This window comes from Prunus avium, chromosome 2 (assembly GCF_965620075.1).
Source record: "Prunus avium chromosome 2, drPruAviu1.hap1.1, whole genome shotgun sequence".
Classification (NCBI taxonomy): Eukaryota; Viridiplantae; Streptophyta; class Magnoliopsida; order Rosales; family Rosaceae; genus Prunus; species Prunus avium.
Genome location: NC_142285.1, coordinates 38,155,773 through 38,176,562, shown reverse-complemented (window position 1 = coordinate 38,176,562; position 20,790 = coordinate 38,155,773). Strand labels below are relative to the sequence as shown.

At 35.9% G+C, this 20,790-nt stretch overlaps 2 protein-coding genes across 2 annotated transcripts; one reads left to right on the top strand and one right to left on the bottom strand.

The window, feature by feature from the left end:
- Positions 1-33: 33 nt before the first annotated feature.
- On the top strand, positions 34-2,382 carry LOC110761063 (elongator complex protein 6-like). The gene is made up of 6 exons (XM_021963438.2): positions 34-349; positions 552-621; positions 874-1,079; positions 1,206-1,351; position 1,432; positions 2,033-2,382. The coding sequence occupies exons 1-6, from the start codon at positions 134-136 to the stop codon at positions 2,141-2,143; spliced, it is 750 nt and encodes a 249-aa protein (XP_021819130.1). The 5' UTR covers positions 34-133; the 3' UTR covers positions 2,144-2,382.
- A 4,295-nt stretch (positions 2,383-6,677) lies between these two features.
- On the bottom strand, positions 6,678-20,321 carry LOC110761088 (putative adenylate kinase 6, chloroplastic). The gene is made up of 6 exons (XM_021963472.2): positions 20,172-20,321; positions 19,998-20,066; positions 19,796-19,873; positions 19,059-19,128; positions 7,375-7,664; positions 6,678-6,922 (listed from the first exon to the last, which is right to left on the bottom strand). Exons 1-6 carry the CDS (start codon positions 20,319-20,321, stop codon positions 6,779-6,781), a joined length of 801 nt encoding a protein of 266 aa, XP_021819164.2. The 3' UTR covers positions 6,678-6,778.
- Positions 20,322-20,790: the final 469 nt, after the last annotated feature.

The following is a 20,790-nucleotide window of genomic DNA, read 5'->3' as shown; positions in this document are numbered from 1 at the left end:
GGTGAAATAACGTCACTGTTTGAGAAGCCAAAAACCGTTTAAATCAAATTAAGAAACCGTTGAAATCACAAATTCACAAACCCTAAACCCTAAAGCTCAGTGCTTTTTAGCTTGAAAGAAGAAGAAGAGGAAAATGGAGCAAGGAACCTTATTGGACGAAGCTCTCGGGTCTCTCCATCTCAGTGGTTGCGTTGTTCTCCTCGAAGACTGCGTCGAGACCAGTGCCACTTTCGTCCTGCACCACATTCTCAAGCGCTCTCTTTCTCAGCCTCCTCACTCCTCCAACGTCTTCGTTTTTGTTGCCTTCGCTCACCCCTTCTCTCACTACGATCGGATCCTCCGAAGACTGGTACTGCCTCTCTCTTCACAAAGAATTAGTCTTTTTAAAGTGATTTCCATAATTTTATCTATAGCTGCTAATATCCGTGTTAATTTACATTTCATTTTTGTTATGAATTATTATTAGTTCTCGTGGCTTCATGTTTATCAGATGAAATGTTCAGATAAGCATAAATGAAAATATCTGATATTTGGATGTGTTTTTGAAACAGGGTTGCAACTTAGTTGTGCAAAGGGACAATAACAGATTCTTTTTCTTTGACGTGCTTGTGGATTGCCCAGGTGAGAAAATCAGGTATAAGACTTGCTACTATTGGCTATCAAAGTAGAAAAGCTAGATACTTGCTCAGTATGCAATTGAATTTGTAACAATGTAGGAATCAGTGGAGGATTGATATTAAGTTATAAACCATAGTTCCAGTTCGTTAAATTGTTTTTTTTTTTTTCTTTTCAAAGAAAAATGTAAGAATTGTTAGTATTGCTAGTTTTGTAATTGAATTTCTTACAAGAAATCCTCCGTTTTTTCATCTTCAGATGGTGAAGAAGGAAAAAACAGTGATGGTGGACTTGTTGCTTTGTATGGGAAAATCCAAAAGACTATAAGTGCCTTACCTCAAGAGAACAAGAACTGTATCACTGTCATGATTGATGATATCTCTCTGATGGAGGTGGCTGCTAAGGGATCTACAAATCTTGTTTTAGACGTTCTTCATTACTGCCACACTTTAGTATCAGAATTTGTAAGACATCAGTGGCAACTGTCAGTCATTTTCTCCGGTTTTCATACCACACTCCTTTTTCTTCAGTTATTCATCTCGTGTACCTTATCTTCAGTTATTCATCTTGTGTACCTTTTCTTATTGCAGGGTTGTTCCTTAGTCATGCTCAATCATGACGATATATATTCAGACACGGTGAGGCCCTCCCTTATTTTACAGATGGAGTATCTAGCAGACATTCTGATAAGAGCAGAACCATTGGCCACTGGTTTGGCATCAGATGTGCATGGGCAGTTATTTGCTGGAACACATTTTGTCACTTCAACAGATTGAATTTTCTGTAAAATAGCTTCTCTAATATGGAAAAAGCAAGAGTCTATTTCCTTTCATTTGAACAGTCCTATAGTGAGTTCGCTGGTTTTCACCCATTTTTTTTTCATTTGATGCATCTCTTCACCAAGATAGATTGCTAGAAACTAGAAAGTATGTCTATCAAATCATTCAGGTATGGTCCCCTCTCGTCATTTGTGGTTACTTACTTTTTGAGTCTTGGTTGTTATGGAAATGAATAATATGCTACTTAAAACTTTTAAGATATGCATATGCTCTGCTGATCCTCTGGTTGATATTTAGTTTTGTTTTTTTTAAGTGTTATGCTCATACATATGATAGTTGCTTTGTGTCATGGTCCTTTTTCTGGATTTTCTTGTTCTCTTCTCTTTTACCTGTCGTATCTTCTCCGCCGAGTCCACTAGATCACAATCCTATGTTAGCAATTGAAAAATTGTGAGAACTATTTCCATTAGTATTGCTTGCTGGCTTGCTGCGCAGGTGACCTGCCAATTACGCTTTTAGCAAGTGTACTTTTCCTGTCCAGTATTACTTCCCAAAAGTCTCATCTTAATGGTTTTGATATCCATACAATTGAACGAGATTACGAAAGTTATGATCCTCATTGTTCTTGTTGGTTGCAGTTGACAGTCCTGAACAGTGGGAAGGAGAGATCAAGAAACAAGCTGTCTAATTTCCAATTCAAGGTAAAGGAAAACAGTGTCGAATATTTCTATCCTGGAAGCAGGACTTGAAGACCATTTATGCTTGAGGAATTTCAAATTGTGGGTGAACATAGCAATTGAGGCTCCCAAGTAATGAGGAGTTTACCTGCTCACTAGGGTTCTGTACTATCATGGAGACTCTTGTCCCTTCGTAATGATACTCGGAGATCCAACTACAACAAGACAAGTAGTTTGATACAATTGCTTTGTTACTTTGAAGGCTGTAACTCTAATTTTATAATGGAAATGCTTAGAATTTTCTTTTCTCATTTTGTTATTCTGCATCCTACTTGAATGGATATTTGCAAGCCGAATTCAGTGGCAGTGGCTACACGGGGAGGGGGGTTTCTCACACACACATCGAACTTGAGATCATTGGTCTGCAAGTCAATGCCATTTTTCACTGGGCTAGAATTCGTTGTCTTTTGGGCCTAATTTTATTTTGTTATGTTTTAAGTCAATCCAGTTTTGGATACGGGAGAATGACAAGCACCAGAACTCACTCAGAGAGTCACAGCTCACAAGCAGTTTTCAAACTCGAAAATGAAAAATTGACGTGAGAAACACAATCACATTCAAATGGACTGCCTATTAGGATCACGCTGTTTGCTTGCAAGGCTTGCCTGACTGACGTACTAGACCAAGACTAGGGTAAGCTAAGTTAGGCCACCCAATCATATGGGCAGCCAGCCATCAAACCACATTTATTTCTTCTTCACTGGTAAGTGTTAATTAGGTCTTAACCCCCCTACTCTTTTCTTTCTTGTATACTTTGTTTCTCCCTTCAGAGTTGACATGGTTACAAATGGATTTTGCTTTTGCAGGCCAAGAAACCTCTGAAAACCACAATACACATATAATCTCTCTCTCTCTCTCTCTCCCCCCCCACATACAGAATATATATCACCCTATCTCTATCTCTCTGTACTATATTGTTACCAGCATTCAGATCTTCTGTGTTTGTTTTACATACATACAGATTGGGAGATGTCATGGCATGCAAGTACAAATTCAATTGATGTATGATTTGGCTTTGTCTTCTCTTTCGGTGGAGACATAAGGGCGGCCATGAATTTCGACGTCATTCCAAGCTAACTCTGTGGGAAGCCAACAGGAAGGGAACTGATTAACGTTATCATCCAAAAGCACAGGTTGGCTCCTTCTGACCCTTGGCCCTTGCAATGTTTACCATCTTGTGTATGAGGTTTTTATATACGAATCTCAGCATGAGGTCAAATCCATCCAAAAAGAAACGAACATCAAAACAGGAAGGATCCGAAAATCAACAAAGGCAATAAGGCCATGACAAATACTTTATTCAAACCATCTAATGGTGCAAATGCCAGTTTTGAATAACAAAATACCAGATTTAAGTTTCACTAGAGAAGGCTATCCTATCAGCTAACAGGTTAGAAGAATCAAGAAAGAGGTAGTATTGTTATTTCTTATGAAAAGGGAAAGGGGCATGAAAGCACTGCTCAAAACGGCCAAGACAGGAAACAAAGTGAAGATCAAGGAAGCAGCAACCATCAAGAGCCCGTCATGGCAAATTATAGGTATTGGTTTGTACCAGCCCATTGGAATGGGTGTAAACCTTCCAGCTCATCTGGTCTTTATCAAGGCAAGGCAAAATTTGTGCGGTATCTTTTTCATTTGGTTCCTATATTTACAAAGAACAGTAGTCAACATCAAAACCATAACTCTGCCCTCCATACTGCACATAAAGTTACTCTTTTGGAGATGAGGATCGGGGCGGAATTTCTAAGATTTCAGGTATGTCTAAAGAAACTAATTATATGTTTTAAAAAAATAATAATAAAAATTTCTGTTTTAAACAGTATAGCCGCGCGGCTACACTATTTACATACTAAAAAAAGAACGCGGCCAGCGCATAGGCGCCACATGTCAAAACAGTTTTTAAAAAACGAGTCTAGCCGATGGGCTATACTATTTCTTTAAAAAATTCAAAAAAGAATCTAGTATCGGCTATACTATTTATCGCCCAGAGCCTACGCGCCACGTGTCAAACAAGTACAGACACTTCGCTATACTTTTTTTGTTTTAAAATTTTAAAAAAGAAGTAAAGCCGCGCGGCCATACGAGTTTGAGACAATTGGGGAGAGCTGAGTATAGCCGTGCGGCTATGCCATTTTATTTTATTTAAAAAATACATATATATATATATGCTATGGAGAAATTTAATTATGACACCCAAACGATTACACAAAAGACTTAGTGCCAGTTTGGCATTGCTTATTTGGGGTAATAAGTGATTTTTAAAAAATTTTGGGAAGCCCAGCCCGTTTGGTAAACTATGAGAAAATCACTTATTGGTAAAAATTGCTGTGAGAGAAAGCTATAAGGGAAAGCAGCTAATGAGGTGCTTTCATTTTCTGATTATGCGGGAATTAGTTTCGAAGAGGCGCTAGGTTTAATGATTATGCGGGAATTATTTTCTGATTACGCAAGAATTAGTACCAACAACACTCTTAACAAAAAGTTTACCAAACGCCAAACTGCTTTCTCTCACAGCTGATTTATCTCACAGCAAATCTGACAGCGATTATTTTCACAGCACAGCAATGCCAAACTGGCCCTTAGTAAATAGAAATTAATTATTTCGTGGAACTTTTCTATAATTTTTTTATATTAAATAACAATTAAAATATAAATACTAATTAAAGTGATTTAAAAAGGCTAAGATATTACTTAATTACATATATTAAATTAAAGAAGTTGGCCAAAAACAAAAGTAAAGAAATTAATTATATGTTTTTTTAAATTTTTTTTTAAAAACCTCTCCCGACGAAAGTTCGTCGGCACAGGTTTATGGCGGCAAAATTCCCCTGCTTTTTAAAGGCTATAGCTACGCGGCTATACTATTTATATATTAAATATATTAAATTATAGAGGTAGGCCAAAAAACAAAAGTAAAGAAACTAATTATATGTTTTTTAATTTTTTTAGAAAAATACCTCTCCCGAGGAAAGTTCATTGGCACAGGTCTATGCCGGCGAAATTCCCCGGATAAAATTTTCTTTTTAAAATTCATAGCCGCGCGGCTATACTATTTATATTTTTAAAAAAAGATGAGCCCAGCGCGTAGGTGCCACGTGTCAAAACAGTAAAGCCGCGAGATTATACTATGTTTAAAAAAAAAGGGGAAGAGGGGTATAGACGTACGGCTATACTATTTCTTTTAAAAAAAAAGGGCAAAAAATTTAGTATAGCTATATACTTTTAGAGACTCGCCCCGCACCTATGTGTGATGTGTCAAAAGAGTAAAGCCGTTCGGCTATAATATTTTTTAAAATTAAAAAAAAGGGAGTATAGCCGCATGGCTATACGATTTCTTATTGGATTGGCACACTATATCAGAAAGAGTAATGCTATTTAGACACACAACATTGACCACCTTAGCTGACCACCTTATGTGGCAACTGATGTGTCATGCCATGTCAATTAATGAATGTTGCCATGAATCAATCCTAAACCAGATTTATCTTTTTACATGAATTCGTGCCCTCTTTTCAGATTTTGGGTTTGCATCAAAATCTTTAATTTCATAAGCTTTTGTGGGAGTAGATTTGCTAGCCCCTTCAATTCAGAGCTTGATTCTTGTAAATCCTTGTGATTTTCTTTATTTATTTCTTATTGGATTGAGCTTGTTGCCCTCCAAATATGTTCTATCATCTCATGAAAGTTTTATGGGTTCCTTTTTTTTTTTTAAGGGTAAAATGAAAGTGTTACACACTTATTTTACAGAACGAGTGATTTTCTTTATTTATCTCCCCCTGCATCCAGGATTCTTGTTTTTCCTATTGACCTTTATTTACACTAGAAAACTCAATTTTTTCAAATTGGCCTTTATTTGCACTAGAAAACTCATATTGGGAATTGCAGTGATGAGTGGAACCTGTGATGCGATTACAGAAAGGATGAAGGGCATGCAATTAGCAGAGAAACAAGACTGTTAATGTATGTGAACGACAACGTAAGCCAGGGTGTTTCTAGTCAGAGTCCTCGTGCATAAGAGAATCCCTTCCAACGTGGGATTCTCCCTATGGATGAGAGGCCATTATATTGGATTCAAGCCCGAATGGAGAGACCAAAAAGTGGGACCCCCAAAAATGTTTTCAAACTATTGATCTCATGGGTATTTTCATGCACATGATTGGGGCCGAAACTTAGTAAAGCCACAACAAATAAAAAATGAATAAAACAAAAAATTTCATGACCTTATAGTTGAAACTGGACATTTCCTTCCAAATATGAGGATTGAAACGACAGTTGAAACTGGAAAATGATGGATGGATGATGATATATTGGATGTGAAAGACAGGTGAATCTGTACATTTCATAAATAAAAAAAGGCAAACTTGTGGTGCAATGAAACTTTAATGCCCACAAAAATAATCACTATAATCTATCCATTTGTCCAAACAACATAACTAACAATACAAGATAAATAACTCTGAAACCCCAATAGGATGCTATATAATTATAGATAAATGAGGGGCTGCTCCTGTTTTTTTATTGCACATAGAAGTTTTTCCCTTTCAACTTTAAATTATATGCATCTGCTTCCAGGACATGCAAAGAATGATTTGGCTTATCTAATGGAAAACTAACTTGTCTAAAGTGTATATGGTACAGAATTACGAATCATGCGGCTGCAGACTGTTTGTCTTCATGGTCTTCCAGATTCAAAGCCTGAAGCAGCTTTGGCCAGGATTCAGGAATCCCTCCAGGAAGATCAAACTCTAACAATTTTCCTCGACTGCGGTAGAACCCCTCCACGGGTTGACTCTGCAAGGACAACATGATATGTGACGCACAAATTACAAATTGAACCAAAATTAAAGACTGGTTACAGAAAGACTAATGACATAAATAAGTCTTGATTGGCCAGTGTCCAAATGTGAACTCATGACAACAAGGAGAAGGTCCATCTATTAGCCGATGCTGTTCCAGTGGATCAATAATGACAAAGCAATCTCCTCATGCATGGAGAAGATTGTTTTAGTAAGCATAGCTGGACACTTAATGCAAGAATTAATACAGTAACAAAGAGCATGCCAAGTAGAACAGTCTCTGAGGCATCAATCCTAAGCAGGAAGAATGGGGAGTATATTATGGGCGGCAGTGCTTCAGTCATATTAGTATTAATATATTTCAAACTTAAAAATAAATCTTCCAGACTAGTTGGTTGACTTCTTAAAATGGACTGAAAAGAGCATCCCAAGATGCTGAAACAATACCTTATCATTATATATCCGGAGTCTTTCCTTAACAACTTCTTCAGTGTCATCGGATCGTGTGATAAGCTTTGATGCACAATGTGGAGGGGGAAGAAGTGGAGCCATGTACATGCCAGGCTTCCCATCCTCACCCTTAATGTCAATGCAGGCCACATTGTAATTCCCTCCACACTCACTACAAATCCTTCTTCCAAGGCACTTTGCAAGTAGAGCCTCTTCACGAAGCTTTAGGTTGACCACCAAGTCAATGTCTGTTACTCCCTCTAAAATTTCCTGTAAACCAATCAAAACTTAGAAGGCAAGTTATAACCACAGAGGTAAAATATATTTGAGAGGAGGGGAGGGGGGAATGGTAGGAAAGCTGAATTAATGGGACATAAGAATATACTATTTTATCATATAATAAGCTCTGTTGCCAATTTAAAGGCACTAAGTCAATGCCAACTCTTCTTTGTGTAGCCACTGGAGCCATTATAAAAGAAAAGAAATTCAAACTACTCAGTGAAGTGAGCATCCTTTAAAATCAATTTCAAATTTTGGACTGTCCTCCAGAGGTCATAAGAACCTGGAAATTCCCACTAATTCAGGATTTTTTAAAAATTGCACAACATGGTAGATGTTCACAGTCTAATAATCATACAGGAATTCAATGAACATAAGCCCCGAAGGGGTGCAAATTTCTTATACAAATATGCTCAATGAACATCGACTGCTCATGAATCTATATAACCCAAAACCATGAGACTCCCATAAGCAAACATATTATCAAATATGCTCAATGAACATCGACTGCTCATGAATCTGCTGGGCTTCTTCTGGCATACTAAGAAACTGCCTTGGATGTTCATCTGACGTTGCCAACTTCAATAACAGAAAAGCACAAAAAAAAATCGAATCAACGCAGCAGCCTAAAACCGAAGGAAAAAAAACCAAGCTTGAGTTGAGAGAGAGGCTCAAGACCGAGTATTTGAATTTTGAAGATTGGACTGCGAGTGCAAGCTTTGTCTGTCTTCATTTGAAAAAAAAGGACGCCCAGACTCGCCCAGGCCGCCTAGACGCTGCCTAGAACCTCCCAGGCCGCCTAGAACCGCCCAGGCCCGCCTAGATCCGCCCAGGCCGCCTAGACGCAGCCTAACTGCCTTATAGCATCAGAGTTGTTATCTTGGTGGAGATTTCAATAGCTGAATGACATTTGATGATTTTCATAGAGAGAGTCCAATCCAATCCAATCAAAGCAACAGCCGAAACAAAAGAAAAAATTAGTCGAAGCTTCAGTTGAGAGAGAGAGAGAGAGAGAGAGAGGCTCAAGACCGAGTCTTTGAAGCTTGGAAGCGCTTAACAGAGTATCGCTGACTGCGAGTGCAAGCATCGGGTTTGTATCGAATATATTTAAAGGGTATCGCCGAACGGCTATACTTTTAAAATATTCGAATATATTCAGAGTATAGCCACGCGGCTATACCTTTAAAATAATATATTTAACCAGTATTGGATAGAGTTATTTCTTTAATTTTTTTTTATTTATACTAGTGATATTAGGGAATGAGAATTTAAATTCTTTCCGATACCTCCCATTCTAATGATGTTCTGCTATTTGCCCATTTGGCAAGAATAAAAAAAAATGGATTTTATTTATAACAAATAATACGAGTTAAACCCATAAATACAACAACAAAAAATAGGGATCCACCAACATCTTGGGGATAAAAGAATCTTGAATTTCAGAGTATAAAATTGCTTATGTAAGAATTTACTTTCTAAAATGTTTACGTCGTAATTATGAACTAAACCCAATGACAACATTTTTCTCATTGCACTTGACAACCCTACCCTTCTGCTATGAGATATATCAATTCGCGTTGTATTCTCTGCAGATAAAAAATTGGATACAAAACAATCAAATGAGACAACTATTCTGCAAAAAATTTGAAATAAATTGAAGGTATCTTAGGTCATATGGCATTGATATGTATACTAACTATTCTAAATGAGATTTCAAACAACGTGTTAGATGAGAAGTAGCATCTCATTCATACATATAGCATACCCACGTGCACCTGAAATTCCCAATGTCAAGAGGGGAGAAAAGTGCAATACCTCTCTTGTATCTCGCAAGCATAGGAGCTCCAACCTTTCATGAGGACGCCGGTTTAATAAAGAAGCTAGATGCATCCAATCATACATTAATACCGATAATCACAGCCCACAATATACTCGATTTTAATAAAGGGAATCGTCTTTGATCTGTAAAGAGATACTATCATGCATCAAAAGGGAACATAGGTATACTGAACACAAGAATAGGGGAAGAAACCATTCTAATGTACATTGGCATCACATATAGACTGAAAATTTTAATGGCTTGAATAAGGACAAATGGTAACAAGTAAATAAGATATGTTCATCTAGAGATAAAATCATTCCCAAATGTTCCAAGCAGAAGCTTCCTAAAGATGAAATTTGAATATGACAGACATTTCAGTGGAACAAAAGGTTTAACCTAATAAAACTAAACTTTCATTTCCAACCATTACAACTAACCACCAAATTGAAACATGCAATCTCAGTTAAGCAGTAATATATTCAACCAAAATAATAGAAAATCTGATTCAAGATATTCTTAATGGTCATCCAAATACCTATTATAGAGGACTAATAGATTTAAGTTACGGAGATAACCCATTGAAAAAAAAAACAAAAAAGAAGGTAAATTCCAAATTCATTCAATTCATGTCATTCTTGAGCACTTTACCTTGACATGCTGCTCTTTTACCCCACCCTGTCCATAACCGAGCATACTTTGCTGCATTATTTGTCAATTCCTACAACTAGACAGATATAGAAGTTAAACCATATAGGCGCAACCAATATGAGGGGGGAAAACATGGAAGAACTTTGTCATGCATCTTCCTTCAGTGATGCATGTTACACTTTACATGGCCTTTTAGCAATGACATTACTAGACTTATTGTTGCATTCCTAAGAGGACACAAATTAATGTGCAAACAACCAATTAAAAATACCCGCAAGTGCACGAATCTATCGAAGTATAGATTATGTAAGTACGGGGTCGATCCCACGAAGAACTTGTCGGCTTCCTATAAGTTCTAATTTGAGTACATAAAGAACACTTATTTAACACACCACAAATGCACAAATGAAAGAGGGAAACTAGAAATGAGTAAAGAAGTGTAAAAGAAATGGAACAACACAAGAAAACTAGAGAAAAACACAAACAGCACTTTCTATCGCCATTTTATCACCTGTTTATCACCTGTGAACAGTGCCGTGAACAGTGAACAGTGACATGAACAGTGCCGTGAACAGTGAACAGTGACGACCGGTCTCGTGAACAGTGACGACCGGTCGTTTTTCGGCAGAGTCGAAATTTCAATAAACGTGTGATGAGCGACCGGTCGTGAACAGTAACGACCGGTCGTTTTTGGGCAGATTCGTTTCTCTGTTTTTCAATTTCGACCTCTGTCCAGTGTTTTGCCTATAACTTTCCAACCGTACGTCGAAAATTCACGTTCTTTATACGGTTGGATTCAGAACAGAAAATTCAAGAACACAACGCGGACCAAAAGTCCAAAACAATTACGGAAACAAATAAAATTCAGTATCAAAGACACACCACGTATCAAACACACAACTCACACACACATTGGGGGGGGGTTTTGATTTGTTTCAAGTGACCTATTTCTATTGCATGAAAGTAAATGGACTTTGAATTTAAATGAGAAAGGCAGAGATGAAATATCAAAGAGTGGAATTAAAAAGTAACAAACACTAGGGTTTCGGAATCCACCCTAAACAATTCTACCCAAGTTCATGAATACTCAAGTGATGAACTCTAAACGTGTTGATGAAAATGTTCGCAATCAAGGCCATGGGTCGTGGCTCAAGACGCATTGATTCTCTCTAATATACGTAAAGTGCATGGTTCGTGCTACAATACTTGTGCCCTCCCCATAACCGAACCTAGGTATGGTTCGTACTTTGATTCAATTACAAGGAGAACCCATTAAGTTCAAAGAGAATATGAACATCACAAGAATCCTAATAGCATGGTGTTTACATTAGGTATTCAAGAAACCAATTCACATGGATGATTCTTACTTCATCCATTTATTGCTTAGGATAACATGAAGATACACATAATCCCAACAATCTCAAGAAGCATGCTTTCAAAGATGGCCAACCAAGGAAAAACACACATCAAGGATAGATTAATTTGGTGAATTGGAATTCATCAACAATATCTAGAAATTCATACACTCAAGTATCAAAACAATAAGGTAATCATGTTTAGGGCTTCAACCTAAGCCCTAGCTATAGAGTTTAGTTGCTCATACTTATTTCAAATACAAACTCAAAATGAAATTATATAGAGTTTACAGATTTTCAGAAAATGATGAAAGCTTCAAGATCATCAATGGTGGAAGTCTTCTTCTCCACTTTTCTTGGCTGCACCTTGGCTTTCTCCAAGCTCCAAACTCTCCAAAATCTGCTCTCAATCTGTAGAATTCAGAATTGAATTGCTTTCCACGTTCAAAGGCTCCCTCCATATCTGATTGCCAATTGCTTTTGCTCCTTTTCCCATCTTTTCCTACTCACACTTTTAATATAAAACTCATTCTTTCTCTAAAGCTTTTGCCCATTGTCCCCTTGCCATTATGAAGCATTGACTCACAAAGATGCCAAATACTTCAGAAAATATCTCTTTTACAAAGGTAATTCCTTGTTACCAAGAGTTATGGTAACAAGAAATTAAGATGACACAAAGGAGGTAAAAGCTGGCCAAATCCGGATTTCCAGAGCTGTGGTAACATGCTGGATTGGTTGGATAGGCAATACTTGTCCAATGGAGCTCAAATTTGGATATGTTGTAGTTAACATCCATTGGAACAAATCTCATGAAGATCATGACCTCATCCGAGCACCAGAGCATGTTGATCCCAGGCCAAGAAGTTCACCTACGAAAATGAACAAAAACAGAATTTATAACTAATAATGCACTTTTAGCTCATTTTCATTCCAACCAAGGTAAAATCTAAGAAAACACAAAAAGGAAGTAAAAAGCTATAAAATGTCAAGAACTAACTCAAAATAGTGGGTGAATAACATGAAAAATTATGTATAAAAAAGAACCGAACACTTATTTCAGTGACAACTATAATACATTTGAAGATTTACAACCAAATTCCATTAGGTCACGTGTCACATGTGAAATCAGATGCCTTATCCACAACACTTTAAGCTCTGCTTATTGTATCTCAAGTTTTGCCAATTGAAGTTGAAAACTACGCAACTTTGCATCTAGAAAAATGTGTGACCAATTTATTAATAAAAAATTACAAAATTAAAAAAAAAAAAAAATCTCAAAAGCATTGTTAAGCACACTCCAATAGAGAGATTAAAGCAAACCAAATTATTACGAACTTACGTTTGCTCTCTCTGTAGACCTTTCTGGTGGATATATGTCATGTACCCATACGGTACCTGAAGAGCACATCAAAACACAAAAATATTGAACAAAAGCAGTAACTGAAGATCAAATGAATGGCTAGACATCTCATAAGACAACTCGCCCATCTTGGTCCCAAGATCGAATTATACGAAACTATCGGCGACTTTCAATCTGCATGAAAAACTATTATTTTAAGTATGTGAATTGATCATTAAAAAACACACATAACTTCAAACAAAATACATTATGACATGGAAATATTTATCATAGATAAGCCTATTAGTTAATTTGCAATCTCGGGAGTATAAAAAAATACAAAAAATAGAGGATAATTGTTCATTAAAGTAGACGTGGCCAGCGCATAGGTGCCAGTACCACTTGTCAAAACAGTTTTTTAAAAAGGAAAAATGAGTATAGCCGCGCGGCTATACTATTTCTTTTAAAAATTCAAAATAGAATCTTTATCGCCCGGCGCCTATGCGCCACGTGTCAAACCAGTACAGCCGCGCGGCTGTACTATCTTTTGTTTTAAAATTTTTAAAAAGGAGTAACTCCACGCGGCTATACTATATATATACAGTTATTCTCTTATCCGGATGTCCGCACGTTATTATCGTGCGGATCCTAAATTTACAGGCAGGAAAACAGAGAGGGGTAGTACAAAATACACTGCGTCCGCACAATAATAACGTCCGGATGTCCGTATAATATATATATATATATATTATTTTTAGTCGATAGTATGTGAGAATTATGCGTATAATGCGTGAATTTTGTGTGTGTTATTGAAATTTTTGTAAAAAACAGGTGTATGAAACATGAGAAATACGTGCGTACGTGAATAATACATTATTAAATGTGAAGGTGCTAGAATCTTAATACGGGTAATAACTCTAGAAAAGTAAAAAATGAAAAAGGGACAATAGATACTCAAGTAATGGCCTAATAGTAATGGATGGGGCTCTTGGGCTATGGAGAAATTTAATTAGGACACAAAGACTTAGTGCTCGTTTGGCATTGCTTATTTGGGGTGATAAGTGATTTTTAAAAAAAATTGGGAAGCCCAGCCCATTTGGTAAACTATGAGAAAATCACTTATTGTTAAAAATTATTGTGAGAGAAAGCTATAAGGGAAAGCAGTTAATGAGGTGCTTTTATTTTCTGATTATGCAAGAATCAGTTTCGAAGAGGTACTGGGTTTAATGATTATGCGGGAATCATTTTTTGATTATATGGGAATCAGTATGAACAACACTTTTAACAAAAAGTTTACCAAATGCCAAACTGCTTTATTTCACAGCTGATTTTTCTCACAGCAAATTTGACAGCGATTATTTTCACAGCACAGCAATGCCAAACTGGTCCTTAGTAAATAGAAATTAATTATTTTGTGGACTTTTCCTATAATTTTTTATATTAAATAACAATTAAAATATAATTACTAATTAAAGTAATTCAAAAAGAATAAGATATTACTTAATTACATATATTAAATTAAAGAAGTAGGCCAAAAAACAAAAGTAAAGAAACTAATTATATATGTTTAAAAAAAAAAATGAATTAAAGTTTAGTTTTAAACCGTATAGCCGCTCGGCTATACTATTTATATATTAAAAAAGGACGTGGCCAGCGCCTAGATGCCAGTGCCACGTGTCAAAACAGTTTTCAAAAAAGGAAAAACGAGTAAAAAATTTAAAAAGATTATACTATTTTTTGTTTTAAAGATTTAAAAAAGGAGTACAGCCGGGAGGCTATACTATTCTTAAAGACAATTGGGGTAAAGCTGAATTACAATTAAAATATAATTACTAATTAAAGTGATTCAAAAAGGCTAAGATATTACTTAATTACATATATTAAATTAAAGAAGTTGGCCAAAAGACAAAAGTAAAGAAATTAATTATATGTTTTAAAATTTTTTTTTTTAAAAAAAAACCTCTCTCAACGAAAGTTCGTCGGCACAGGTCTATGCCGGCGAAATTCCACAGATAAAATTTTCTTTTTAAAGGCTATAGCCGCGCGGCTATACTATTTATATATTAAAATATAGAAGTAGACCAAAAAACAAAAGTAAAGAAACTAATCATATGTCTTTAATTTTTTTTTTTTTTAAAATACCTCACCCGAAAAAAGTTCGTCATCACAGGTCAATGCCTGCGAAATTCCCTGGATAAAATTTTCTTTTTAAGGGTTATAGTCGCGCGGCTATACTATTTATATTTTCGAGCCCAGTGCGTAGGTGCCTCGTGTCAAAACAGTAAAGTTGCGCGGCTATAGTATGTTTAAAAAAAAAAGGAAAGAGGAGTATCGCCACACAACTATACTATTTCTTTTAAAAAAAAGTCAAAAAAATCTTATTGAGACCCGCCCGGCGCCTATGTGCCATGTGTCAACAGAGTAAAGCCGTCCGGCTATAATATTTTCTTTTAATTTGAAAAAAAACAACGTGGCTATACTATTTCTTATTGGATTGGTACACTACATCACAGAACACCCTAAAATCAATCATAAACCAGATTTATCTTTTTACATGAATTCATGCCCTCTTTTCAGATTTTGGGTTTGCATCAAAATCTTTAATTTCATAAGCTTTTGTGGGAGTAGATTTGCTAGCTCCTTCAATTCAGAGCTTGATTCTTGTAAATCCTTGTGATTTTCTTTATTTATTTCTTATTGGATTGAGCTTGTTGCCCTCCAAATTTGTTCTATCATCTCATGAAAGTTTTATGGGTTCCTTTTTTTTTTTTTGGGTAAAATGAAAATGTTCCACACTTATTTTACAGAACGAGTGATTTTCTTTATTTATCTCCCCCTGCATCCATGATTCTTGTTTTTCCTATTGACCTTTATTTAAACTAGAAAACTCAATTTTTTCATATTGACCTTTATTTGCACTAGAAAACTCATATTGGGAATTGCAGTGATGAGTGGAACTTGTGATGCGATTACAGAAAGGATGAAGAGCATGCAATTAGCAGAGAAACAAAACTGTTAATGTATGTGAACGACAACGTAAGCCAAGGTGTTTCTAGTCAGAGTCCTCGTGCATAAGAGAATCCCTTCCAGCGTGGGGTTCTCCCTATGGATGAGAGGTCATTATCTTGGATTCAAGCCCGAATGGAGAGACCAAAAAATGGGACCCCCAAAACCTTCTCTACGTTTGATTAGGACTGAATATGATGGGTAGGGTGTACTTATTAAAATTACATTTGTTTCACAATTCAACATATCCTTTTTGGTCATTTTATATTAGGATAAATTAGTAATTCAATAAATAGGTTGATAGTATGGTGTACTAAGTTAATCTTAGGGTTCATTTAGCAACACTCTTATTTAAAGAGTTAGATAGGATTGGGGACATATTTGACATTTTATTGTTAGTATCTTAGCTTGAGAAAAATGTTTTCAAACTATTGATCTCATGGGTATTTTCATGCACATGTTTGGGCCGAAACTTAGAGGGGTGTATTCAATTAAGATTTTAAAAGAGTTTAAAAGTTTGGGTGTATTCAATTCAGATTTCAATTGACATTAAAAAAAATACATCGAAATCTAGGTATATTCAATTATGACTTTTTAAAAGTCAAACAAAATTTAGGTGTATTCAAAAAGTAATTTATTTTGAAGGAATTAATGAGTTGCTCGATTTCGTTAGAAATTAAAGTGGTAAGTATAGATACAAAACAAAAGGCCTTGACAAATCTTATGTCAACCCTAGACACTTTGAACGTGCTCTATGCTTTCCAGTCCTTAAATGTGTGTGCTTGTCAAGTGGAGGGAAAAAAACTCCTCTCTTTTTCTACGTTTTCATACATGTATGATCTTTCATCGTGTGTTTGAATATTTGTTGTTGCTATATATCGATGTACATCATAATATGAACAGTTGCTGCTTGAATAGTTGTTGTTCTTGCCATCATCATATATAGATGAACATCAACTTATTTTTTGCTGTAAATATTTGCTACTATACATCAAACAAGTTTTATTTTTCTACGCTTTTTCAACTTTTCCCTTCTTTTTTTTTTGGTTGCTGTTAATTTTTTTTTTTTTTTTTTTGTACCTCATATCATATATATGATAGCCTTCGTCATCAATCTATTGAAGAAGACAACGAGCATATCAACATCGTCATCATTACCAGAAAATGAGGGAAATAATTATGACCAAGTTTTTCAAATCCAAGAACAACAACGCGAGAATGCTAACCCATGGGTTGGGATATCTTCAAATATGTAGAGAGATGCTATGAATGACGAGAGTCAAAGATGAGCAATGAAGCAAATACTTATTCGTTTTTATGCATTTAGAATGATAGTTTACTTATCATTTTTTTTGGTCAATAAATTACTTCTATTTTTTAACTTTTGCGTATTTTTCATAAACATGCAGACATATATCCTTATTTGGTTGCACATTTGAACAAAATAGATGCCCTTTTTTTTTTAATTTTCTTTGGATGTATATGGTTTGGACGTTCTTTACAAAATGTTTTTGTAAAGGTAATTTTCTCTTTTGAAAATCTAGAAAAACAATAAACAACCCAAAAAAAAAAAAACCAGTTTAAAACTCTAATCAACTCTTTTAAAATCTATTAAAATCAATCTATTAAAATCTATTAAAACTCTAACAAACACCATTAAAATCAATCTACGAATTCAATCAAACTCCATTGAAATATATTGAACTCTATAAACTTTATAACTCCATTTAACTCTTTTAAAATCTTAATTGAATACACCCCCCTAAGTAAAACCACCAAAAAAAACAAAAAAACAAAAACAAAACAAAACAAAAACAAAAACAAAAAATTTCATGACCTTATAGTTATGTAAGATATTTTGAAGATGTAAACTGAGTATAGGTGGTGGATCGTCAATATACGGTGTATACCTCACATTGTGTATAAGTGGATAAAAACAGAATGAAATATGTTTGGTAAAAAGGATTCGAATGGCCATCAAGCTGCACACTCGTACTCTGCAAATCTAGATTGCCTGCATAATATATCACTCATAATTTCTATTAGAGAGATTGGGATTGGTAGGGGAAGATGACGAGCCAAGCATGTGGTAAACATGTGCACAGACATTTCCTTCCAAATATGAGGATTGAAACGACAGTTGAAACTGGAAAATGATGGATGGATGATGATATATTGGATGTGAAAGACAGGTGAATCTGTACATTTCATAAATAAAAAAAGGCAAACTTGTGGTGCAATGAAACTTTAATGCCCACAAAAATAATCACTATAATCTAACCATTTGTCCAAACAACATAACTAACAATACAAGATAAATAACTCTGAAACCCCAATAGGATGCTATATAATTATAGATAAATGAGGGGCTGCTCCTGTTTTTTTTATTGCACATAGAAGTTTTTCCCTTTCAACTTTGAATTATATGCATCTGCTTCCAGGACATGCAAAGAATGATTTGGCTTATCTAATGGAAAACTAACTTGTCTAAAGTGTATATGGTACAGAATTACGAATCATGCGGCTGCAGACTGTTTGTCTTCATGGTCTTCCAGATTCAAAGCCTGAAGCAGCTTTGGCCAGGATTCAGGAATCCCTCCAGGAAGATCAAACTCTAACAATTTTCCTCGACTGCGGTAGAACCCCTCCACGGGTTTACTCTGCAAGGACAACGTGATATGTGAAGCACAGATTACAAATTGAACCAAAATTAAAGACTGTTGTTACAAAAAGACCAATGACATAAACAAGTCTTGATTGGCCAGTGTCCAAATGTGAACTCACGACAACAAGGAGAAGGGCCCAGAAGCTGAAGGTTTGAGTCTTGCTGAAATGGCCCTATATCTTTCTAGGGTAATGTACCTTGGAAAGGAAAAACACAAAAGAAGAGCTTCTCTTGGAGGACAAAGGAAAAGAAAACAAAACAAGATAAACAATACAGGAAAGAGGCATGGACTAACAACATTCAAGGGTGCTCAGCATCCCCGATTAACATCTCTAACTAATCAACTGATATGCTAGCTGTAGAATGTAATAATATAAACAAGGCTGAATGCCCAATTTGCACTAGCACTCGTCTTTAATTCTAGGCAAGTACTACTACTAAGAAGTCAGAATTGTAACTACTAAGAAGAATAACTGCACGACCATTTGCAGAAGATGCAAGTAATTGAGCTTGAAATCCACCCACTATTAGCACATATATCCATCATGGCCTGGATGATTAGCATACTTTGATCCAGTACAGACTTCAAGTCTGTGACGTAGTCCCTGATTGGTAATCCTAACTGTGAGAAATGTGCCTGAATGCAGAATTCATGCATGGTAAGAGAATGGAACGATGAGAGAACTAAAAAGGAAAACGACATGAAGTTTTTATTCGAAAATCATATAGTTGAAGACAACTCTGACCTGAAATAGCAGGTTGGCTTTGACATGTGGATCATCTAAGCGGTCCTTATCCACTTTATATCAAACTCAAGTTCAGTATTGTCCAAGCCGTAGTAAGCTGGATTAAACATCTGCAGAAAACTATGCTCATGTAAGATTTTGTACAGGCTCAATAAATCAAATACTAAGGACACAAAATAATAAAAACCGAAGGCTTTTAACTTGTGTCTTCACCACATTTAAGTACAGGAGGATCATTGCCACAGCAGCAATGCAAATGATAGGCGTTCTGAACTTTAACAGAAAAAAAAAGTTAGGTGTAGAGTACTGAAAAAATAAAAAGGAAAATGGTTTATTGATTAGATATAGGACTGCAAGACTTCATCCACTGACTTTATTAGATTTTCTGATATTTAGAACCCCAAACAACCTGATTCCTAGTATTTGAGGCAAATATTCAGAAAGTAATACGATTCGTGTTAATTGACTGTTAGGCGGGCGGATTGTAATGGACATCTACTCCCATCTTTCTTGTAGAATCTGAGCAACTGTGATTATAAAGTCATGTGTGACCAAAACCATCATTTGCAATATATCTGTGATTGATATTGGAAAATCAACATATCTCTTTGTTTTCCCATCATAATATTCTGTTCCCTGCATGAGAATCAACACTTACTTAAATTTGTCATGAAGAACAGCTGCTGCAATATACTCCTACTAGAAACCTTTGTAAATATAGGAACCAAATGAAAAAGATACCGCACAAATTTTACCTTACCTTAATAATGACCAGATGATGACCTGGAAGGTTTACGCCCCAAGCCAATGTGCTGGTACAAACCAATACCTATAATTTAATACATATGCCTAATCAGTATATAGAGTAAGAAAATGATCTTTTTATATTCTCTTTTCCTAATGTGTTTTTCAGGAAAGACTCATGCTTACTGACGTAAAACAGAAATGCCTGAACCAGAGATCTATCTTTGTCATTCAGACCGGCATGGTGTAATCCAGTGCCAAACTGCAAGGTGTGCCTCAAGTTAGAGAACCATCTGATGGGCTTCTTCTGGCATACTAAGAAACTGCCTTGGATGCTCATCTGACGTTGCCAACTTCAATAACAGAAAAGCACAAAAAATAATCGAATCAATGCAGCAGCCTAAAATCGAAGGAAAAAAATCCAAGCTTGAGTTGAGAGAGAGGCTCAAGACCGAGTATTTGAATTTTGAAGATTGGACTGCGAGTGCAAGCTTTGTCTGTCTTCATTTGGAAAAAAGAAAAAAAAAGAATGCCCAGACTCGCCCAGGCTGCCTAGAACCTCCCAGGCCGCCTAGATCCGCCCAGGCCGCCTAGCATCAGAGTTGTTATCTTGGTGGAGATTTCAATAGCTGAATGACATTTGTGATGAAACTGTTAGAGTATGGGCTCCTTGTTTTTAGGTTCACTTCTTGTCGTGTTGAATAATCTCTCCTATACTTGAGGGACAAGTTTGTTTTTCTGTTTAATGTAGTCATGCTCCACGATTATAGGACCTGTAGAGTCGTGGTTGTTATTTCCCTTTCTATCTC